Below are 24357 nucleotides of genomic sequence, written 5' to 3' on the forward strand. Positions count from 1 at the left end.
TTGACTTCTGTGTTGCTAAGCTCTCCAGGTTTTTTCTCCTGATCCCTACTTATTTGGAAGTTTTCCTGCTGTTTCTTCTTCTGAAATGTTGATGCTTCTCAGTGTTCTGTCTTAGGCTCCCCTCTTTGGTCCCTGCCCCTTCCCACTGTCTCCTTTAAAGACATCATCCAAGACTTCCCGCTGGTCTAGTGGTTAAGAATCCACCTGCCAAGGCAGGGGACATGGGTTTGATCCCTGCTCCAGGAAGATTCCACATGCTGCAGGGCAACTAAGCTTGTGGGCCGCAACTAGTAAAGCCCGCACACCCTAGAGCCCATGCTCCACAGTGAGAGAAGCCACTGCAATGAGAAGCCCACGCACCACAAGTAGAAGGCAGACCTTGCTTTCCGAAACTAGAGAAAGCCCAAGCAGCAACAAAGACACACCACAGCCAGAAAAATAAAAATAATAAATAAAATTAAATATATATATATATGTAAAGGAGCTCTCCTTTTTCAGTTCCACAGATGGTGAACTTTTACATTCCCAGAGAGAAAATAAGCCCATTTCTGAGCTCAAAGTGATCAGGGATCCCCTACAGGATCAGAGCTCTCTGGATCATAAGCAAAACTATGGCATTTAGATGTCATTAGTCACAGCGGAAGTTTTATGTCACAGTAAGCAGTATGCGTTGAAATATAACTTCCTTACCCCAAAATACCAGGTTCCCACAATTCTCCACCTTCATATCCATGCCCATGTACCTTCGGGCAGAATTTATCTGTTCCTCCTCCACACAGGTAAAGTCCATTTCCTCATCCTTGACTGTGGTCAATTCCTGGAAGAATAAGTACATTCTTATAGGACTTGGTGATCCTTGAGGGAAGAGAACAATCTGGAATAGGAAGTTCTTTTTAATCTGAAGGTTAAACCTTTATTTTAACCATTTTAATGGAATATTCTAAATTTTCTAAGCATTAGTCGGAGTTAGGGAAAACAGTAATAATAGCTAACATTTATCATTTTTTTCTATGTATTAAGTCCTTTGAACAACCTCTTGTAATAACTATATTAGGTAAGTACCATTGTTAACATTATCTACAGATGTAAGAACAGATCTGAGATTTGGACCCAGGCAGTCTGACATCAAAGTTAGACTCTTTTTTAAATTTATTTTTTATACAAGTTTTACAGATTACTTTCCATTTATAGTTATTAGAAAATATTGGTTATACTCCCCCTGTTGCACAACACATTCTCTTTTCGAAAATATTTATTAGGCTGTGTCAGGTCTTAGTTGCGGGTTTTACTTGAGGTACACAAGATCTCAGTTCCTGGACTAGGGATTGAACTCACATCCTCTGCATGATAAGGCAGATCCTCAACCACTGGACCACCAGTGAAGTCCCTGCATGACACATTCTTGAGCCTCTCTTACACCCAATAGTTCGTACCTCCCACTCCCCAACCGTGTATCTCCCCACCCCCACAGCTGGTAACCACTAATTTTACATCTGTGAGTCTGTAAAGCTACCAGAATGCCACACTTTTGGCCTCCCCTCCCTGCCTCACTGGCCACATCCTCTCAGTCTCCTTTGCTTCTTCCTCTTCATCTCCCTGACCTCAAAGTGTTAGAAGTTACAGTAATAAGATCTCATCTCTTTTCTACCTACATTTATTTGCTTAGTGATTATAGCTTCATAGTGTGAAATATCATTCATACAGATTCCTCCCAAATTTAAAGCTCCAGCCTGAGCTCCCCACAGAGCTTCAAGTCTCCAAGGAAAAATTACTTTGGTTCAGTTCTCCAGATGAGATTTCCATGAACCTCTGAAGTGAGATGAAAGAAAGAAATGAGGACACACTCTGAACAGCAGGCTGAGATTTCACAGGAGGGAAATGGAACACAAACTCACCTGGAACTCAACAGGAAGAGGCTCTCCAGGAGGCTCCATTCCTTCTGTGCTCTGTTCTGGGGACAAAGAAGCATCTTCTGTAGTCACAGCTGGAAGGAGCAGAAGTAAAGCCATGAAGCAGGTAAACTCTATCTTCCCACTTACAAATCCACAAGGACAAAAGCTATCACAAGCCAGAGGAATTATATACACAAGACTACTCTACTTAACTCAAGATCAGATAAGGATAGAGGAAGATAATAACACAAGAGCACTTTGACCAAAAAGTCAAATGCAAAAAAAAAAAAAAAAAAGTCAAATGCACACATAGTATGTCAATACTTTGGTACACTCCTATGGGAGTAGAAAAGTGTGACCTGTTCTTTAACACAAAAGCAAGCACTATGGAATAGTCTCCCTTCCACGGCCTCAGAGGGAATGTGTATGACCACAGAAGCGCTGAAAGAGGAAGATGAGAGAGGGGAATGTTTCAGTTTTTTAAGAAATCTCCACACTGTTTTCCATAGCGGCTGTACTAGTTTGCATTCCCACCAACAGTGTAAGAGGGTTCCCTTTTCTCCACACCCTCTCCAGCATTTATTGCTTGTAGACTTTTGGATAGCAGCCATCCTCACTGGCGTGTAATGGTACCTCATTGTGGTTTTGATTTGCATTTCTCTAATAATGAGTGATGTTGAGCATCTTTTCATGTGTTTGTTAGCCATCTGTATGTCTTCTTTGGAGAAATGTCTGTTTAGTTCTTTGGCCCATTTTTTTATTGGGTCATTTATTTTTCTGGAATTGAGCTGCAGGAGTTGCTGCCATATGACCCAGCAATCCCACTTCTGGGCATACACACTGAGGAAACCAGATCTGAAAGGGACACGTGCACCCCAGTGTTCATCGCAGCACTGTTTATAATAGCCAGGACATGGAAGCAACATAGATGCCCATCAGCAGATGAATGGATAAGGAAGCTGTGGTACATATACACCATGGAATATTACTCAGCCGTTAAAAAGAATTCATTTGAACCAGTCCTAATGAGATGGATGAAACTGGAGCCCCTTATACAGAGTGAAGTAAGCCAGAAAGATAAAGAACATTACAGCATACTAACACATATATATGGAATTTAGAAAGATGGTAACGATAACCCTATATGCAAAACAGAAAAAGAGACACAGAAATACAGAACAGACTTTTGAACTCTGTGGGAGAAGGTGAGGGTGGGATGTTTTGAAAGAACAGCATGTATATTATCTATGGTGAAACAGATCACCAGCCCAGGTGGGATGCATGAGACAAGTGCTCCGGCCTGGTGCACTGGGAAGACCCAGAGGAATCGGGTGGAGAGGGAGGTGGGAGGGGGGATCGGGATGGGGAATACGTGTAAATCTATGGCTGATTCATGTCAATGTATGACAAAACCCACTGAAATGTTGTGAAGTAATTAGCCTCTAACTAATAAAAAAAAATAAAAATAAAAGTTGCAACACAAAAAAAAAAGAGAGAGAGAGGGGAATGTATGACAAGGAGTCTACTTAGTGATTTCCAAACATGGTGGATTACAGTTTCTCTACTTTGGGCTCTTCTCCTGACATGTGTCTGTTTCCCTTTCCCATCATGCAGGGGCACCTAACCTTTTCATTCTTATCGAGGGTATTTCCTCCATTTGTCCCCACTTTCAACTCCATGTTTATTTGTGTAATTCTTACCATTTTCCTCAACTTCAATGGTCAGATAATCCATGATCAGCTTTTCCTTGTCCTCTTGTTATTGCTAGGACTTCCTCCTAATTCACTGTTTCAGATGAGATAAACATGGACTCTTCAGCAATATATAATCCACTTCTTTGTATAAATCATTCAACTCTACTCTGAAGCTTCAGGGAGAGATTTTGGGGTTAGCCTTGCCCCGCTCTGAAATTGATTACTACTCCCTGGGGCGTCTCCCTCTACCTCTTCTCCTAGGAGGCTTATTCCTACACATTTAAGTCCTAGGGCCTCAGTAGTAACTCTGTTTTAGGTAGAACCTTCATAACTTAGCCTAGATTAAATTTCACAGCTGGAAGACCCTCCTCTGGAGTCCCCAGGTCAGACACTACATTCTACACCGAGGCAAAGGCAGGAGAGCGCCAGGGCAGTGACCGCGAGCCCTAGTCACACACTGGTTCTGTATGATCCACAAATTCTCCTACGACCCTGAAGCACAGAAATGGCTATAAGCTGGCCTGTGATTAACGTCGCAATAACTAAAAGTAGGGCTCCCACAGTTACTCCATCCTTCCTACTCACACTCACAAAACACAGGGCAACTGATACATGGGGTCCTTAAACATCTGATTCTTCGCTCGCTCTTTAAGACCCTGAAAATAAACAGGCCGGGATACCCCTTGCACGTTCACAGTCGAACCCCTTACCCTGGACCCCAAATATAAGCAGCCCCCAAAACTCTAATCCAGACACCGCCCCCCCCCCCCCCCCCCCATCCCTCACCCCCGGTGGCTCAGTTGTTAAAGAGTTGGCTTGTAATACTCGGGTTCGATCCCTCGGAGGAGGAAATGGCAACCTACTCCAGTATTCTTGCCTGGGAAATCCCAAGGACAGAGGAGCCTGGTGGGCTACAGTCCACGGTCCATGGGGGTCACAAGAGTCGGACACGATTTAATGACTAAACCACCAAACTCTAATTGCGCAAGCACAGAAGAGAAATGAGTACGACATGGACTCCATTCTTTTCTTTCTGTCCCCAAAGTTCAGAACCTGTAGTGTTTCAGTGGAGTGACAGGACCTAAAGCCAACACCAGCGGGAGGCGCTCTCGCTCTCCGAACCTCGGAAGCCGAGCCCTCCAACCCCTACTCTCCCCTTCCCCAACTCCCCCGTCGGCCGCGCGCCCTTCAGGCTCCCGGACTCCATTTCCCAGAGTACGTAGCGGCAACCTCGCTTCCGGGGCGCCCCTTCGCTCAGGACAAGGGTAGCCGGCTCGCTACCCAGCCGGAAATACCCGGCGGAGCGCCCGGGGGATGGGGCCGGGAGGCAGGCAAGGCCTAGCCCTTTTCCCGCTGAGGCCGGAACCTGAGAGCCTGGCCCGCGCTGCCGCAGGTGGCGTTAGAGGTGCGCTTGACGGGCGGGTCGCGGAGACTCGCGCCTCTGACGCGCTTTCTGTTACCCACGGACTCGTTGCGGACCTGGTTCCGGCTACAGGGCTGGATCGCCTCCGGGCTGCGCTCTGGGAGGGGCGGGGGAGGCGGACACCGTCGCCTTCTGGACCCACCGAGCTGCGGGGAGACAAAAGGCTCGAGCCCGAGGCTCTGTCTGGAGTCGCATCTGCGCACTTGGAGACGACCGCGCCGGGTCGGGGGTCCCAGCGGAAGGACTCCACTTCCCAGAGGGCTCGGGGACAGCGGTGTCTGTCCTGGGGGCGTCTGCAGAGCGAGGGGAGAGAACTGCGGGCCTTCCCAGTCGGCCTCGAAGTGGAGATCATTCTCCACCTGGTCTCTTTTCTGAATAAACTGAGACGCTCTGAGCGATTTTAGCGTCTGATTATTCGCTGGGGGTGGGCGATGCGTCGCTATGACACAGTCTTTTTGCTATATTTCTCCTTTCTTATGATAGTCTCAATTCTGGAAACCTAATGCTAACGCTGATTTGGTTGAAAGCATTCTGGCTGATTTTAAAAGCATTGGAAGGGGTGAGAGAGAAGCCGTTCTCCTGATAGATGAAAGAAGTCTGAGTTAGCAAGAAAAAGATGTGAGAAAGAAGCAAACAGGGAGAATCGTGCGGACCTAGGAACTTCACTACGGGGAGGGCCACTCCCTGGTACCGAAGATCAAACAAGACAAAAGATACTTATACCCTCAGGGTCAAGAACACTGGAGGCTCTACCTCTAGTTCTTCACAGAAATCCACAGAAACCCATTGCATCTCAGTTGGCATTCTAGTCCAAATCGCCATAGTCACCTAAACACTCTCCACCTCTAATTTTGCCTTTCCTCAATCCCTGCTGTTCAAAGCAGCCAAGATGATTTAAAAATTAAATCTATTTTTGTCACTCTTCTCAGAACTCTTCAGTAACTCCTTCTGCCCTGGAGTAAAATGTAAACTCCTTAATGAAATGAAAACATGTAAGTGAGAGAAACCAGACACAGAAGATAACATATTGTTTCATTTCATTTATAGAAAGTATCCAGAATAGGTAAGTCTATGGAAACAGAAAGTAGATAGATTAGTGATTGCCTAGGGCTGGAGGGGACAGGGGCACAAGGGAGTGAAGGGTGAGTGCTAATGGGTAAAGGGTTGTTTTTGGTGATATTAAAAAAAATTGTTCTAAAGTTGACTGTGGTGAAGGCTGTACAAGTCTGTGAACATACCCAAAGCAGTTCTCTGTACTTCTTTTTTGTCCCACCCTTTTCCTTGGAAGAAAAACTATGACCAACCTAGACAGCATACTAAAAAGCAAAGACATTACTTTGCCAACAAAGATCCATCTAGTCAAAGCTATGGTTTTTCCAGTAGTCGTGTGGATGTGAGAGTTGGACTATAAAGAAAGCTGAGCGCCAAAGAATTGATGCTTTTGAACTGTGGTGTTGGAGAAGACTCTTGAGAGTCCCTTGGACTGCAAGCAGATCCAACCAATCAATTCTAAAAAGAAATCAGTCCTGAATATTCATTGGAAGGACTGATGCAGAAGCTGAAACTCCAATACTTTAGCCACCTGATGGGAAGAACCGACTTATTTGAAAAGACCTTGATGCTGGGAAAGATTGAAGGCGGGAGGAGAAGGGGACGGCAGAAGATGAGATGGTTGGATGGCATCACCGAATTGATGGACATGAGTTTGAGCAAGCTCTGGGAGATGGTGATGGACAGGGAGGCCTGGCGTTCTGCAGTTCATGGGATCACAAAGAGTTGGACACGACTGAGCTACTGAACTGTACTGGGCATGTAAGATCTTAATTTCCAGACCAGGGATTTAACCTGAATCTCTTCCAGCGGAAGCACAGTTTTAGCCACTGGACCACCAGGGAAGTCCTGACCATATGCTTTAAAAGAGTGAATTATATCTCAGTTCAGAGATATTTTGAAACACATTAAATTTATAGTGTGGTAAAACCGGGGAAATTGTTTTACAGGAAGACTTTCATAAGATGTGTGAAGGAGTCTTTTGGGCCTAGAAAAGAGGACAACAGTCTCAAAGGCCCCTTGCTGAATCATCTAACTTCGGAGAAAACAAAACAGAATTTTAGTTCCACCCTGATGCTCCAAGCTGGTGGCATCTATCTGGGACTAATCAACCCCTGTCCAGAAACCTTCCACCCCCTACACCTGCCCAGAAGACTTATCGCCCCCTGTCCAGAAACTTTGCACCCCCTACACCTGCCCAGAAGACTTATCATACCCTGCCCAACTACAAATGTCATCTCAACAAAAGAATATTCAAAATATCCTGCCTGATTAACGTTTCCCTTATCGCTTCCACAAACCTCCCTATAAGTATGACGCCTCCCTGATCCCTCTTGGCGCTCAGCCTGGTCGTTAGGCCGACTGTCGCCCCTCCTTGCCTGAATAAAGGTAACCTACTTCTGTTGAGGTCGTCTTTCCTTTTCTACCTCGCCGGAACTATACCCTACAATGTGTAAGGACGTAGAGACAGAAAGATCCCAGCGAAGTTGTCCATCCACACAACAGCCTTGGTTTTCTCTGAGATGTTTGAATTTGAATCATTTTAAGTTTTCTCATCAGAATGTCCTGTGTTTGACAAAATTTCTTTTAAAAAACATATTTTACTCTTAAAAACAACAACTAGTAATTGCATTCTTTACAAACTAGGGCAAAATAAAAACTCTTCCTCAGAGGTGTGACTCAAGTACATGAAGGTTTGGAGGGAGAGGGTCTCCATTCTGATCATATCATCTCTTCAGTCTCTGTTTTGTGTTTTACTTCTCACATGTCAAAATCTCTTCAGACTGATTAGGAGAGAGGGAGCTCCCTGAGAGGCCAATTTATTTTATTCTCTTCACCACAGCTCCAAAGGGGCTTGGACATCCTAGAACATTATGTGGATGTGTGTGGGTGTGAGTGTAATCCTGTTATGATTTTGCAAATGCTTGGGAAATAAATGACAATAACCGCTTTTTAGAGTCACTCTAAAGAGGAGAAAACCTTCAGAAGCGAAGCAACCAGCGTAGATAGAGGACTCCCCCAGCAGCGCCCGTTTCTCGTCACAGAAGCCGGCGCATGGTCAGTGCTGCAGCAGTAAGTTTCAGGCATCTGGAGGTGCTGAAGGGATGGAGGAAGCGTCGAGCATGACCGGCCCCAGGCAGGTAGCGTGGAGTCCTGCAGGAACACGGACCTAAGGAGCGGGGAGCACCGGTCTGGTCCCCAAACCAGCTCCGTGCCCTCGCAGTAGGACTGGCTCCAGCTAAAGCGCGAGGAAGGGAGGACAAGTGACCTCAGCGTTTCCTTCCACGAGTTGCCCTCCGCTTTCCCTGGATGGTGGAACTTCCCCCTGGCGCCTGCTGATCCTTAGGCAGCTACTGTGTCAGTGGGAACCCACCCACCCCAACCCGCACAGACACACATTCCTCTGGCTTAGGCGCTACGCGAACCTCGGTCCGGGAGAAGGGGCCGGACCAGCAGCGCTGCTCGGAGGATGGGCGGATCCTCAGAAGTCCGGGGACCGCAGGTTCTTTCAGCAGGAGAGGCTCCTGTTGTCCGAGCCCCTTTCCCCTAACTCTGTCTACCTCTACTAGTTTTTCCACCTTCCACCTTGCTTGTTCCTAATTCAGTCGCCCAGTCGTTTCCGACTCTTTGCCACCGCATGGACTGCAGCACGCCAAGCTTCCCTGTACTATTAATACATCCCAAACCCTCTGGACGCAATGGGTAACAAATATTGAATTCTGCGACGGAGTAGTGAGGAAGTTAGCACATAAAATATGAAACAGACTAATACATAAAACACATTACCTTGTCATCCAGGTAACTGTTAAACCCTCAATCCTGAGATTTCACTATTACCCTTTTGAAGACCACATTCTGGAGTCTCTTCTGGTGTGCCAGTGGCTAAGGGTTTTGCCTTACAACGCAGGGGACACAAGTTCGATCCCTCGTTCGAAAACTAAGGTCTCTGTGACGCAGCCAAGTAAATATACCTTCAAAAGCAAAACCCCACCCACAATTTGTAGGCAGGGTTTTCTTCTTTTTTTTTCTTCCTCCTCCTGCCCAGCGGCAAGGCTTATGACACTTTAATTCCCCCATCACTGAGGGCTTTCCCGGAGCTCAGAGGGTAAAGAATCTGCCTGCAATGCAGGACACCCAGGTTCAATCCCTGGGGAACATCCCCTGGAGAAGGGAATGGCTACCCACCCCAGTATTCTTGCCTGGAGAATCCCACTCCAGTATTCTTGCCTGCAGAATTCCAGGGACAGGGGAAACTGGTGGGCTCCATAGGGGTCACAAACTGTCCGACACAACTGAGTGACTAACACTTTTTTTCACCATGGATGGAACTGTTGCAGGAAAGGGGACCCCTTCCAGGGCCCGAAACTGGGCTCTTGTCTAACACTCAGAAATGAACTGTCCAAGGAGACACATGTGCTGACAAAGTAAGAGATTTTATTGGGAAAGGGCGCCCGGATGGAGAGCAGGGGGGTAAGGGAACCCACGAGAACTGCTCTGTCTCGTGGCTTGCAGTCTCGGTTTTATGGTGATGGGATTAGTTTCCGGGTTGTCCTTAGCCAATCATTCTGACTCAGAGTCCTTCCTGGTGGTGCACGCCTTGTTCAGCCAAGATGGATGCCAGAGAGGAGTCTGGGAGGTGGTCAGACAGGTGGTGTCTCCTTTTAACCTTTCCCGAATTCTTCTGATTGGTGGAGGCTTATTAGTTCCCTGTTCCTTACCAGGACCTCCTGTCCTAAAACAACTCATGCAAATGGTTACTATGGTGCCTGTCCAGGGTGGGCGGTTTCAATCAGTGTGCTTCCCCTAACAGAACCGGACCCTCAGCTCTGACAGCACAGAGCCCTAATCACTGTTTACCTATCTATTCATTTACTAAGCTCAGAAACGGACAGACTCAAACTGAAGGGGGATTGGGGCCGGCTTAATTAATTCACTAAGTGAAAGCTAAATCCTGTTAAGTCTACAACAATCTCCATTTCTTTTAACTTGGGTTTTTCCTTGCTCAGGTCATGTATCTGGAACTTGATTGAATCATATCCCTCTGGGAGATATGTATTTAAATGAAATCTAAGTAACAGCATGGTAAATTCCAGAGTAATTTTTTCCCCACTCCCATAGAGTTCAAAAACTCCATCATCAACATAATAACTTTTTTTTCCCATTTATTTTTATTAGTTGGAGGCTAATTACTTTACAATATTGTAGTGGTTTTTGCCATGGATTTACATGTATTTCCCATCCTGATCCCCCCTCCCGCCCATAATAACTTTTTAATCAGCTTCACAGTATGTTGTCTTCAACCACAATGTTCAGGGGGCTTTTGACAGAGGAAGCTCAGACCATGAAGTTTGTGGGGTGGTGGTGGTTGGGGTGGGGTGAGAGGGCAGAGAACCTGACTTCATCAAAGTGACACAAATATCAACCCAGGGACACTATACCATACCTGTGTGGGGACCCAATAAAACTCTATTCACATCAGGGTGAATTCATCAGCAAAGTCTCTTCACACCCTGTTTTACTGTCCCATCTGAAGTCATCTGATGTCCCCTCTGAAGCTTAGTCCTGATAAGGGAAAGAACCAAACAACTGACATTTTGGCTCACCTGGGTTTTTCTTCCCTTTTAAGGCATTCTTCCCTTTCAGTTAATGCTTGTCTATTGCTGAATGGTTCACAAGAAATCTCTCTGGACTAAAGAAAAGATAGGAGAAAATATTCTGCTGGGAGCCCGCGGACAGACAATTGTTTGGTTCACTACCGAATTTATCTCTTGGCGCAAGAGAAAAGAGTGCCTTGACCCCGACGTGATTTGAACACGCAACCTTCTGATCTGGAGTCAGACGCGCTACCGTTGCGCCACGAGGTCCCGGTGGCGGCTCTTCCCGTAATGCCTTAGGGGGACAATTTGAGAGGTTGTCGGGTGTCAGCTCTGTTCTGCTTTTGTTTGTTTTTTTTTACTGCTCTCACGACCGTTTAGGAATGACTATACGCTCTTTGTCCCTTTTATGATGAGTCTATTCAAAGTGAGATGTAAATCAAGCAGGGTCAGGAGCTTAGGGCTCAAGGAATATTCGACCCCAGTCATTTCGGGAAACCCACTCTCTCTACAGAGGTTTTTTTTTGAGGGAGAGATGTTTGGGAAGAGATTGGAAAATGAGAAGTTCGGCTGTAAGGGAAGGCGGGGTTGGGTGATTGGCGCTCCGGGTGCTTTCTTTTTTCCCAGTCCTTCTGCAGGCGGAACGCCACGGGGATTTGCATGTTGCCGGGGCGGGGGTGGGGGGGCGTCTATCACACCTAGGGAGGAACACAAGTGCCCTTTAACAAAAAGGGGCTTAGAATTTTTTTTTTTTTTTTTTTTGCTTAAAAAAATAGCATATTCACACATGGGAGACGGGGTAAATTAGGAGTTTGGGATTAAAACATACACACTATATAAAAGAGATAAATAACAAGGACCTACTCTATAGCTGTGCTATATCTTGCAATATTCTTTAATGGAAAAGAATCTGAAAAAGAATGCATGCTCAGTCATGTCCGACTGTCTGCGACCCTGTGGACTGTAGCCCACCAGTCTCCTCTGTCCATGGCATTTCCCAGGCAAGAATCCTGGAGCAGGTTGCCATTTCCTTCTCCAGGGGATCTTCCTGACCCAGGGATTGAACCCGTGTCTCTTGTGTCTCCTACATTGGCAGGAGGATTCTCTACCACTGAGCCATGGGTGTATATATATCTGAATCACTTTGCTGCAACCTGAAATATTCTAAATCAATTATACTTCCATTAAAAACATTAAAAATTAGAAGTTTAATAACTCCAAAGTAACCCAGAGAAATAGCAGTTTTGAAGAGGGCAAAGTGGCATAAATAGACTGTTTAAGGTGATAGATCAACGTATGTTAGCATGCTGAAGACAGGGTTAATTGAAAAGATAGAATTTGAAGATGCCAGAAAGAAAGATATAACCACATAACCAACGGAGCAAATCCCTTTCACAGTGAGACTGGCTCCTAGGTCCATGGGATTTTCCAGGGAAGAATACTGGAGCTGGTTGCCATCTCCTTTTCCAGGGGATCTTCCCAACCTGGGAATCGAACCCATGTCTCTTGTGTCTCCTGCATTGGCAGGTGGATTCTTTATCACTGAACCATAGAAGTATATATAGTGAGACTGAAGTAAAAAGTGAAAGTCGCTCTTTGCAACTCCATGGACTGAATTCTCCAGGCCAGAATACTGGAGTGGGTAGCCTTTCCCTTCTCCAGGGGATCTTCCCTACCCAGAGATCGAACCCAGGTCTCTCGCATTGCAGGCGGATTCTTTACCAGCTGAACCACAAGGGAGGCATCCTAAGTCTTTCATTTCAGATTTGTCTTTTCTAGCAAGAGAAGAGGGCACAGACGCTCTCCCATAATGCATTAAACAAGGATACTATGGATAATTTTATTTCACTTCTGGGTGGTGAGAGGACGGCTCCTCTCTCGCCCAGTGAGATCTGTGGCACTAGTGGTAAATCACACGTGCAGAGGAGCCTGACCGGTTACCCAGTCCATGGGGAGGGCGACTGAGCACATCAGGTGAAAGAAGGGGGAATAGAAGCCAGATGAACACAGAGCAGGTTGGTTACAGATGTCGGGGTTTCAGGGAAATAATGTTATTAGAGAAACATTCATTTATTGGTGTTCAGTGCCCAAATATACACTCTGGCTCTCACCCTAGCCTCTGTTACCCGGAAGGGGTAGGGGGTTGGGGGCGGGGTGGATGCCCCTCCCACGTCCCACTTTCCTATCCCCATCCCGGGGGCGCCAGGCGGGACAGGAGGAGACTGTCACCTGTGGGCCGGAGAGGCGGGTGTGGACAGTAGGGAGTAGGTTTGGCGGCAACGTGGCCTCGGCACCGGCTGGTCTTGAAATGCTGACAGAAGTACGAAGACCGCGGAGGAGCCGCCAAGGAGAACGCCAGCACGCTTGCTGGCGGAGTTAAACTTCTAATTCCTAGTTAGACTGTCTTCCTTAAATACCAATATGCAAAATGTAAAAAAAAAAAAAAAGAAAAAGAAGAAGGGGCATCTTGAGGCTCGTTTACCATCACCAAGGATACCAAGTGCGGGGCGGAGCTTTCTGGGGCGGGGCTTCCGTGGCCCCGCCCAACGACTACCTGTCCGGAAGCAGCTTTCTGCTGGGCTTGTAAGACCTTTGCTGGGCGGTCCTGGGTTCAGCGGGCTTTTCATTTCCAGCTGGCGGTGTGATCCTGGAACAAACCACCGTCTCTGAGCTCCAAGAAATTCACCAACGAACTGTGGGACGTATACTGACTCACCTGGGCAGAGAGTAGGTGGGGTGAAGGAAGGGAGAGACCCTCCGCGGCGCGGGGGGCCCGCGGCACTGCTTCGGGGTGACTTCCCCTGGGGAGTCAGGTGGGGGTGGGGACGGGGACAGCACCACGCCCCATTGTGACACGTCCCGAGCCTCAGCGGGAATTGGCCGGGCGGACGTGGGGTGTAGGGTGGGTCTAAAGCCCTGGTCGCCAGGGCCAGTGCTGGACACACAGTCTTGGTGCCCAGAGGAGGCCCCTCAGCTCCTGCTCCTTCTGCTGGCCCCTTTCTTGCAGGCACCTTTTAAAGATGACGCTACCGAGGTGACCAGTCGGGGCAGCAGCTCCTCTTCCGAGCCTCGGGCATGGACTCTGGTCTTCCATTTCTTCACCCCTTGGGGAAGCTAAAAACAAAGGCAGAGAAACATAGAAGAGCTGAGACCCGTTGGGTTGGAAGGAAAAACTATTATTCTGATGCTGGTGGAATTGTGGCAACAGGATGCCACCCCAGGATGAACACCAGGAGCTCAGTGACCCTCAGGAGATTATGGGAAATCTCAACCAGCTTCAGGAACTCTGGCTGACAAGGGAAAGAGACATGAGGGTGTCAAAGTACCGTTGGCGGTGAGATCCACTCGCAGGACACCGGAGTGCAAAAGAGAACCTCAGAAGGGATAGATGTCAGGTACTTGTCACAGCGAGTCATTTCCAATGTCGAAAAATCTGCAGACCTCTTTGACCAGGGAAATGGAAGAGGTCAGGTGGGCAGGTACTGGATGAACCTGGAGGAGGCTGAATCATGACAGGTGCTCACTGCTTGGAGCACCAGCCGGAGAGGAAGATGTGGTTAGAGACTTGGAACACATCAGAGCCTGAGTGAGCACCATCGTCAGGTTCAGGGTTGGCAGGAGGAGAAAAGGAAAGGCGTGCTGAGCAGTCAGCCTCGTTTAGTGCATTTTCTTTTCCACCTAAGCAGATGAGTGAGCATGTGAGTCCCCACTAACAACTTCTTCATGGGGGAGTTGCCAATGCAATGGTTGTCCCAGCTGTGACATTAACACGCACTCCTAGCAGGCACACTTGGAGAGCAGTGTGTCCGTGGGGTGAGGTCTATGCTCCTTGTGCCCCGCGGCTCCCTTCTGAGCTGTGGGAGGCCTCCTTCCACCTGTCCAGGAACTGAGGGTAAGAGGTTTCTGGCAATCCCTCAAGGAATGTGGGTAATGGTTAATTATGGTCTTGTTTTGAACAGGCTCCCCCCCTCCCCCGCATTGTCTTAGTATCCCACCAGGTCCAACTACCTTAAAACTTCACATCATTTGCATGGGGACCTCCACAAAACATGAAAGGAGGGAGGACCTCATAAAGTTTTCCCCAGCATTTAAATATTAAAAATTTGAAATCTAATGGATGGCTGAAAGAATTTTACAGTTTATACCTGTATCCTGCAAACATTTATCATTAATATTTAGAGGCACTTACTTTAGCACATATCCATCCATCTCCCATTCACCGACCCATCTTATTTTTATCCACTTCAAAGAAAACTGCATACATCAGTAAGCCAGTACATCAGTAGTCCCGTACATGTGTTGGATTAGATCCAGGGAGCCCCTTCTGTGCTGGCTGCCTCCACCCTGTTCCTCACCTTCCTGGAGAAGCTGCAAGAAGCTCCCAGCTGAGGGAGACCCAGAGCACCCAGTGGCAGGCAGGTTGTGTTGCTGGACAGCAAGAAAAAAGATTATTTTAATTGCACCCACAGGAATGGGATCAGAGAGCTGGGGACAGATTGAGATAACCTATTAGTCACTTGGCAGAGCTTGCTTTAGACTCTCCTCTCTCTTCTCCCTTTCATTTGACTTCACTTCCAATTACAAAACTCAATGGGTTTTTATTCCCCCATTAAAAAAATTTGAAGTATAGTTGATTTACAGGCTTCCCTGGTGGCTCAAACCATAGAGAGTCTGCCTGCAATGTAGGCAATCCATGTTCGATACCTGGGTCGGGAAGATTCCCCTGGAGAAGGAAATGGCAACCCACTCCAGTATTCTTGCCTGGAGAATCTCATGGACAGAGAAGCCAGCTATAATCCATGGGATCGCAAAGAGTTGGACATGACTGAGCAACTAATGCATAGTTGATTTTCAATATTGGTTAATTTCAGGTGTTCAGCAAATTGATTCAGCTATATATTTTCAGGTTCCTTTCCAGTATTGGGTATTACAGCTATTGCATATAGTTCCCTGTACTATACAGTAGGTCATTGTTGTTGATACACAATTAACATGTGTATCTGTTTTATATATAAGTGTGTGTCTGTTAATCCCACAGTCATAATTTACTCCTCTTCCCTGCTTTCCCCTTTGGTAACCCTAAGATTTCTTTCTATGTCTGTGCAAAACTCAATGGTTTTGAGAGAGGATCTGCAGAGACCAATTTGAACTGTTTGCAACTTCCTAGAATTCAGTCACTTGATGAGACTGCTTTGGGGAGGGGGGTTTAGAGGGATTTGAGAAGGTGACACTGTTCTTCAAGACAAAAGCTGCCCTCCTGAGTGGATTCATCTCTGAACTGCTCCTCTTAGGCTGAGATGCTTCCGCTGTGAATGGCGCCTCTGATATTTGCCTCAGCTCTGCTGTGGGGTGCCATGTGTACATCTGGGCTCCATCTGCATTTTCTGGAGCCCAATTCCTGGTTCTCCCAGGAGCTGCTGCTCAGGTCTTCAGACCTCCCAGCAGAGCCCCAGGTCTCGATGCCTGCAACCCCAGGTCACCCATCCAAGGGCCTTGCCCCTACATGGACTTCCTTTCTTGAGGTCCCAGTCCCTCCCATCTGAGCATCCCCGTTGTCATTCTGGGTCACCTCATTTGTGCAAATGAAGGTGGGGGGACAGGACCGCGCTGAGGCTTGTTCACCATGGAAACTGCCAGTGGAGTCAGGGTCCTGGACCCAGATGGAAGAGGAGGTCTCCCAGGCCCGAAGGGTGACTCCAGGAAGCGTTTCTGCTTGGCTTCCCTACTCAGGCTTGACCATGTGTCCTGTTCTCCCTCAAAATCAGCCAGTGCTGGGAGGAAGCGTGGCCCTGGGGACCCTGGGTTTCCTGGGGGTGTTTCCTCTCTTCTACCAGACATCATGATAGCTGCCAGTCGCTGTCTCTGAGCTGCTGCAATTTCTCTGGTAACTGTGAGGCATTTCCCAGTTCTGCAAGAAATGACAGGACTGGAGAGAGAACAGGCAGGACCAGGAGACTGAGGCAGAAGCTACAAGAAGCAGGATGCAGCAGAACAGGGCCCTGAGGGACAGGGACAAGGACGGGCAGTTCTGGAGGGCCTTCAACCCATGTCAAGATGGGAGACGGGGACCAGACTCCCACTGTGATGCTCCGGAAGCCCTGACTTCCGACTGGCCAGATTTGGGGAGGACAACGATAAAAGCCCAGGTGCAGGCCAGATACTGAACAGACAGAGTCTGAGCGCAGAGAGACGGGTCTCTGGCTCTGTGCCTTCTGCTGATCCCTTCCAGAAGCTCTGTAAAGGTGACCCCACTGAGGAATCTGCCCTTACCGCAACTCCCAACTCGTCTTACAGGCACAAACTCAGGTCTTGGCTTTCCTGTGCCCACTGTCCCCTCCTCCACCTTGTTCCCCACCTCCAACTAGGGCTGGGGCTGCTGCATCCAGCGCTCACATCTTCACATCTCCGGGGTCCAGCCTGGCTCACTATCAGGCTTGAGGTCGTGATAACACCTGCAGCTCCTGGGCTCCTGTGCATATCCGTCCGAGGCCACCAGAGGGAGCTGCTGAGTGCCGGAAACCGGGTTGGGAACGGGCTTCAGGGAGCCGGAACAGGTGTAGGGTTGAGAAATGAGGTGTGTCGGAGGCCTTGGTGTTCCCGAAAAGTACCCTTTTCAGGACAATAAGGTGTCCCAGTGAAGACTTCTGGACAACTGGAGAATAATGTTTGAGGTTAAATGAACAAAAGACAGCTTTAAAGCCATCCTGAATGTGACAGTCATTCTCTGTGTTTCTATAGTTTTGGCAAATGTGTATTGTTTCATGCAATCATTTTAATCAAGTGATACTGTGCCATGTTAAAAAAAAAAAGCACCATCAAATATTGTAGATAACTGTGACTGAAGGAAATGTGGGTCACAGAGGGAGATTAGAATAGAGAATGAGAAACTACGTCTTATGAATGTCTAGAGACAGTTTTCACAGGCACAGAGAGGCAGTCTGTTGGATCTAGTGTTGGCTAAGAATCATTAAAACTTCAGGGCATGGCTTAGAAAAGAGCCTGAGGTTTAGAGGTATGGAAAGTGAAGATGTTTCTGTTAAGGAAACATGGTAAGATGGACTCAAAGGCTAATGGCTATGGTAGGGTAGGGTGAGGGGTGATTCTGTTCTGTGCCAGAATTTGAACTTGAAATTTTCCAGGACTCTAGTTTATTCTTGGGAACTTACCGCTCCATGAAGAGAAGACACCAACTAAAACTGAACACTGGAACCAGCATTTAGTTCAAAATACCTCCATGAATTGCAAGAGGTCTTTACAATATTAACGGAATATTAATGGAAGTCAAAGAAGAAAAAAATCTTTTTTTTTTTTGAGAAAAACATGCAAAAGACTCCTTCCATAACAAAGAATGGGGTGAAAATGAGTAACGATGATCAAGGGAGGTGGAGTTGTATAAAAAAAATAACTCAAGTACCAGAAAATGAGTACTGCTACAAACCCAGGAAAGTAACTCAGGAAGAAAACCATGGCTTCATGTTGCAGCTCAAGTGCTCTCTAGAGAGATGATACAGGCTATAACCTGTGGCTGGCACTTGATGCATCCTTTTTTAATTAATTATTTTAATTGGAGGCTACTTACTTTACAATATTGTGGGTTTTTTGCCACACATCAACATGAATCAGCCAGGGGATTACATGTGTCCCCCCATCCTGGAGCCCCCACCCACCTCCCTCCTCACCCCATCCCTCTGGGTTGTCCCAGAGCACCGGCTATGAGTGATGCATCTTTTTAAAGCCGTTTTTTAGAGCAGCTTTAGGTTTGAGAGTGGAGTACAGAGAGTTTTCAAATACTTCCTGCCCACCCTACACGCATAGCCTCCCTGATTATCAACACCACTCACCGGACTATTATATTTTCTCTGATGAATGCATCTACACTGACACATCATAATCACCTAAAGTACATAGTTTATCTTTGAGTTCACTCAATGTATATTCTATGGGTTTGGGACAAACGTATACTGGCATATATCCATCATTATAACATCATAAAGAATATTTAAAATCCTTAAAATCTTCTGTGCTCTGCCCCCTGCATTGGGAGTTCCAAGTCTTAGCCACTGGACCACGGGAGAAGTTCCATGTCTGACTTCAAGGTCTCTAGTGCTCAGTACATAGCAATGTGTATTTGGTGAATGAATAAGTGACTGATAAAAATGAGTTTGATAATTAACTCCTCCCAAGTCACTTTCCTGAGGAAGCCATCAGTTCACTGGTCCAATTCCTACTATCCACTCAGTTGTTATTATTTTATTTTGACACACATTGTTTCCTTTAAATCCTACAACAATGATGCCAGGTAAGCATTATATCCCTATTTTACAGAGAAGAAAACTAGGATTCAGGCCATTGAAGCATCTTGCCCAAGTCAGAATTGCTTAACCAGAAAGGGTTATCACCACCTTTCCAGAAAGAACAAGATGGTGGTGAGGCATCATCATTGCTTCTGGAGAAGGGGCAAAAAGAAGTTGTGTATCCCTAGTGTATTGCTTATTTCCGACCTTAGGGTGCAGTCCCAGAGCTTGGACACATAGTTACTCTGCAATCAAACCGAAGTAAAGTGAAAGTCACTCAGTCGTGTCCCACTCTTGCGACCACTCGGACTGTAGCCCACCAGGCTCCTCTGTCCATGGGCTTCTCCTTCTCCAGGAGATCTTCCCAACCCAGGAATTGAACCCGAGTCTCCTTCATTGCAGGCAGATTTTTTACCGACTGAGCTATGAGGGAATCAAACGTATTTAGAATCTAAGCCTGGACACAGACTTTTCCTGGTGACCGGGGATTCCTTGAATCTCCCATCAAGCACAGTTGGGACAAAGATCTTAATATGCCCCTGTCATCCTTCACAACAAATTAAAGCGACAGAGTAAGAAAGCTAAGATGCTCTTCCCCTATATCCCCTCACCCCCCTTTTTTGGTCCCTTCCAATCTCCTCCTGGGGCTGGAAGCCCAAGGTGAGCCTTATCACTTCCACTCCCACCCCTTCACCCCCGCCCCCTTCCCGCCCGGCTTCCCCTGCGGGGTCGCGGGGCTTTGCCTTCTTTACTTCGCCCTTCAACGCATGGCGTACTTGCAAGCCCAGCCTCCTCCCAGTCTCGACCTGCTTCCCGTGAGCCTCTGCTTCTGGCCCCCAGAGGGCATGCTCCCTACCCAGCAGTCCTTGCGCGGCCCGGCCGAGCGGACAGCCAGGACTCCAAGATGGCGTCAGTCGGTGAGTCTCCGGGTCCATTTAGGGCTACTCGGGTGGAGGCAGGAGTTGGGGTTTGGGGCCCAGTGCCCAGAGTCACACTGGGAAGAGAGGGACAGAGTGCAGGAGCCGCCTCCCCTTCGCTCAGGACCTTCGCCGCGCCCTCACTTGAGGCCTACCGGACCCTCTATTCAGGGTCCAGCGCCGCCCAACCCTCCTCCGCTCGCCCAGCGGTGCCTCCTTGCTGCCCAGAGCCGGCGCCGCTCGGCTGCGGCCGGGAGGGCGACGGCATTCCGGCGACGCGCCTCGGGGCCTGGGAATGCGCGCCTCGGACCACCCTCCTCTCCCCGCTGAGGAATGGCACTCTCATCCATGCTCTGGCAGTTTCTTTGCACCTGAGCCCTCCGTGTTAAGCGGAAGCTCAAATTGAGTTCCCGGGGGAGCTATGCCTGGGACAGAGTCTGACACCACGGAAGGGTCGACGCTTGAGTGTGTTGAATAGGCTTGGAGAGGTGAAGTGACCTATTCAAGGTCACTAGTGGTGCGTGGGGTGAGCTGGGATTCAAACCCAGGCTTCTGGGGTCTTGTGGTAAACTGAGCTTTTAGTCACACAAGTGACCGTATGACCGTCAGCCTTTTCGATGATATGCGTGTATAAATCTCTACACTCACCAGACTGTCCACACTTATTTTTTAAGAAATACTGAAACCACCCTGTTTTAGCTCTGGATCCTCACAGTAACCTTGTCAGCGCCAGGAACGTTGATCCCATTTTAAAGGTGAGGAAAGTAACAGGTCAGAGATGTGGTATGGCTTGCCTGTGGTCACACTGCATGATAATGGCAGAATTCGACTCATGGGTCTGTGTGTTCCTGCAGTTTCTATATTCTTAAATCTCAGCCTGGAGAAATGAAGAGGGGGTCAAAAAAGATGATAACGATGCTTTTTTTTTTTCGTCTGTAAGAACGGGCATGAGAATGTTTATCCAGGGTGGTTGTGTTGTGTAAACAGGACAGCATGTGAAAAGGAAACCTTGAGTCTTGGTTTGTTATTGTAGCAGAGAGTTGTGGAGAGCACTGTGAACTAAGGGTTAAACACGTGATGTTTGTAAGGTGCTCGGAACACTGCCTGGCCCATTGTTGAGTGCTGTCATCCAGCTTTCCCTGTGTGACCTTTGGGTAAGGTCATGTCACATCTGGCCCATCAGTGTCACCCAGGTGAAGGGATTGAAGTCCATGTACTGATGAGCTTTTAGGTGATCTCTGTCACCAGAGCATAAAGCCACGAATTCATTATCAGATAAAGTGATGGAAGTACCAACAGGGATAGATGAGATCTGGGTTGACAGAGTGGCCAATCAGTTGGATTTCCTGTGGCCTATTTTTTGTATGACCTGTGAACCAAGAATAGTTTTTATGTTTTTAAACTATTTGTTTTTAGTTTTAGTTTTAGTTTTAAACCATTGTTTAAACTATTTGTTCAGGGACCTCCCTGGTGGTCCAGTGGTTAAGGCTCTGTGCTTCCACTGTGGGGCAGGGGTGGGGGTGGGGGTTTGGGTTCCATTCCTGGTCAGGGAACTAAGATCTTGCCTGACTTGCGATGTGGCATGTGTGCATAAATAGTTGTTTTTTCTTTTTTTAAGACTATGTTACAGAGACCTTGTGTGACCTGCAAAACTTAAAACCTTTCACTCTCTGGTTGGATTTAGCACACAGAAGACACTTGTATCTCTCCATATAGGTGGACGGTATGCTTCTTGAAGTCATAAAATAAGTCAGGTAGTCACCTGCCCTCCCAAGAACCTGTGGTCCTTTCTTAACCTTCAGTGAAATTCTGTCATGACCAGGAACTGTGTGTGGGGAACTCCCACCTTCAGATAGCTCACAGACAGGCAGGAAGACAGATAATAATAATTCCTATTTACATAGTACCTAGAGTTCAGTAGCAAGGTGGGTACTATTCCTGCTTTATTTTACGGAAGAGGAAACTGAGGCACAAAGAGGGCAGTAAGTTGGCTGAGGGCACACAGCGTCAAAGTGGCACTAAACCCAGAATACTTGGTGGTAGAGTCTGCTCTGTTCTTCACCACGCTCCACTGGTATGAACCAGCCACTGCGGAGGAGTGTTGGGGGAGGGCCAGTATGCAGCCAAGGACTAAGGCCTTGTGTTCTGCTGAGAGAGAAACTCTTGGAGTGAGTGAGTGTGCATGCATCTCTGATGAATCTGATGGTCTCCTGGAGTTTTGTGATGGTGCTGTACTTGGCTCTCCTTAAGGCTAATGTGTGTGTGTGTGTTTTTGTTTTGTTTTTTTCCTGTGCTTATACATTTCTTGGTTTTGGTTACAGAAATGCTGTCTTCCTCATAGTACAGATATATAACTCTTGGAGCTACTCTCCATGGGGTTGCAAAGAGTCAGACACAACTGAGTGACTTAACCATCACCACAGATACATAAATATGAAGAAAAATAAATGGTTGACATTTTTTCTCCTGTGATGTGCCAAGGCACTTGTCAGCCCCTGAACAAGAATGCAGGATATATGAATGTTTTCATAGTTTGTGTGAATGTGCCATTAAGCCTGATGATGGCCCTTGCCCTTGATAAGAGTTCATGGTGGGATTTCCCCGCCAGTGAATTCTCAAGGTTAGTCCCTAAGGAGCCCAAGCCTTTCCTTAGATCCTGAAAATGGAGAAGAAACCTTGGAATGATTAAATCCGGCTCCTTCTGGTCATCTTTAAGAAGAAGCAGTACCCTTTGACTCCTTGCTCTGAAGAGTACACCTGCCAAACAACCTTTTAAAGTTAACGTCTGGGAAGAGGACAGCAGAGGAGAGACCATTTCCTCCTTTTATGAGCATATGAATCTGAGCGTTCACAGGGCCAACCCCTCCCTGGCCCCTTTCCTATTTTACTCTTAAGCCCAGAGATGAATACAGTATGACCTCAGATAAGAGCCCTTCCTGTGTCCATATTCTCATTGGGAAATGATCTGGGGCCCATGGGGCCTCTGAAATGGCTTTTACTAAGTCATTTGGTGTCTGTGGTCTGAGGTGGGATGCTGGAGGTGGGAGTCAGACTGGCTGCAGGAGCATGGGAACCAGACCTGAGGACCAGTTGTGCCTCCACGGCCTGCCGGCTCTCTGCCTTTGTTCAGGATTCACCAACTTCTCTGAGTCAGTTTTCGCCACTCCTCCTTATAAAATAAAGGCATCCATCCTCTACTTTTATCTCTTCTTCATGGCCCTTAGTTCTCTTTTTACATAGTTATTCCTAGCAGGCTGTTATTCAGGATCTTGTTCTGCGATATATAGACTCTGGCTTAAGATAATATATTTGGTGTGACATGTTTACCCATCATATTACTTATGTGCAGCCTCTGTTTAGTGATCTTATTGAATGCATCATTATTGAGCGGTTGACGTGACACAGACAGATGCTGTTTGTGTTACTGGGAGACTCTTTCAGTGGGTGTGTTTTTGCGTTGTCCTTTTCAGTACCACTGAAGGAGAAGAAGCTCCTGGAAGTCAAACTAGGGGAGCTGCCAAGCTGGGTACTGATGCGGGATTTCACCCCTTCGGGCATCGCTGGAGCATTTCAAAGAGGTCAGAGCCTTATGGGCATGTGTAAATAAGAGCAAGCCTCTGGGTCTTCAGGTATTTTTTTTGCCCTGAATTAACTTCACCAGTTTTAGACCTGAAAGTTATGTAGAGGACAGAGTGAGATTATTAGGCCTCAAATTTGCATGTTTGATGAGTCCTGTGAAAGGCTAGCTTGAAAATATTTCAGAGAAGGATATGTTTTCTCTTGTCTGGAATGTGTACCACTGCCTCTGTGTTAAAGAAATGTCCTAAGCCTACAAAAGAAGATGAGCTGGAAGCACAGGGGATACCAGTCTGCGATGCTCGTCTCCCTGCGAGCCCAGACTTCCAGGATGGACGTTTGAAATGGTCTTTCAGGTCTGTCCTTTTAAAGTGCGTGACCAGGCAGATCAGTCCTGTGTCATCATGTCATGGGACCTGTGTGGTCGCCAGCCCCCCGAGGGGTGGGGCGGGGGGCTTATTCTGCTTTCCTTTCTAATTCTGACCAGCCTCTGCTGTCTTCTGCGATCCGTTTCCTCCTGCCCTGAGGCCTGTCCTCAGCTTTGCCCTTTCCCGTCAGAATGTGTCCTCAGAGGAGTGGCCTCCCCCCTGTTCGCAGGCTACTATCGGTATTACAACAAGTACGTGAACGTGAAGAAAGGGAGCATCGCGGGGCTCTCCATGGTGCTGGCGGCCTACGTGTTTTTCAACTACTGCCGCTCTTACAAGGAGCTCAGTGAGTCTCTTCTGGGTTGCTTTGCCTCTGGTGGGGTTTCCCCTGACAGGGCGGGATTGGTTCACCTTCTCATTTAGAAGTCATGCCACAGACAGCTGAAGAATTGGAGGGACCTACCAGAATATGGCATGTTTTAAGAGAGAAAACTGTGGCAAAGAGAAAGACAGGGAAAGTAACATGAACATGAGGTGAAAAATTTAGG

The 24357-nt window shown here is 47.4% G+C and overlaps 2 protein-coding genes and 1 non-coding gene across 6 annotated transcripts in view; 1 reads left to right on the forward strand and 2 right to left on the reverse strand.

Annotated features, from left to right (window-relative positions):
• ZKSCAN5 (zinc finger with KRAB and SCAN domains 5) overlaps positions 1-8889 on the reverse strand; it is a 40837-nt gene extending 31948 nt beyond the window's left edge. Inside the window, exons 1-4 of one of the 3 annotated variants that reach the window (XM_061153612.1) lie at positions 8847-8889; positions 3593-3677; positions 1896-1984; positions 691-817 (exon numbers count right to left, since the gene is read on the reverse strand). In XM_061153612.1, the coding sequence (XP_061009595.1) occupies positions 691-817; positions 1896-1984; positions 3593-3626 (250 nt within the window). In that variant the 5' untranslated portion in view covers positions 3627-3677; positions 8847-8889. Of the gene's footprint in view, positions 1-690; positions 818-1895; positions 1985-3592; positions 3678-8846 lie in introns of those variants that run through there. The other 2 variants (XM_061153613.1, XM_061153614.1) reach the window with 2 other exon arrangements.
• A 1963-nt stretch (positions 8890-10852) lies between these two features.
• Positions 10853-10924, reverse strand: TRNAW-CCA (transfer RNA tryptophan (anticodon CCA)). Its single transcript has one exon. It is a non-coding gene; the product is annotated as a tRNA-Trp (tRNA).
• An 8847-nt stretch (positions 10925-19771) lies between these two features.
• The window catches only part of PTCD1 (pentatricopeptide repeat domain 1), a 30243-nt gene continuing 25657 nt past the window's right edge, over positions 19772-24357 (forward strand). The window contains exons 1-3 of one of the 2 annotated variants that reach the window (XM_061153661.1): positions 19776-19865; positions 23336-23443; positions 24039-24155. In XM_061153661.1, coding sequence (XP_061009644.1) covers positions 19853-19865; positions 23336-23443; positions 24039-24155 — 238 coding nt within the window. In that variant the 5' untranslated portion in view covers positions 19776-19852. Of the gene's footprint in view, positions 19866-23335; positions 23444-24038; positions 24156-24357 lie in introns of both variants that reach the window. The other variant, XM_061153663.1, reaches the window with a different exon arrangement.

The sequence above is a fragment of the Dama dama genome, chromosome 10 (assembly GCF_033118175.1).
Source record: "Dama dama isolate Ldn47 chromosome 10, ASM3311817v1, whole genome shotgun sequence".
In the NCBI taxonomy this organism is placed as follows: domain Eukaryota; kingdom Metazoa; phylum Chordata; class Mammalia; order Artiodactyla; family Cervidae; genus Dama; species Dama dama.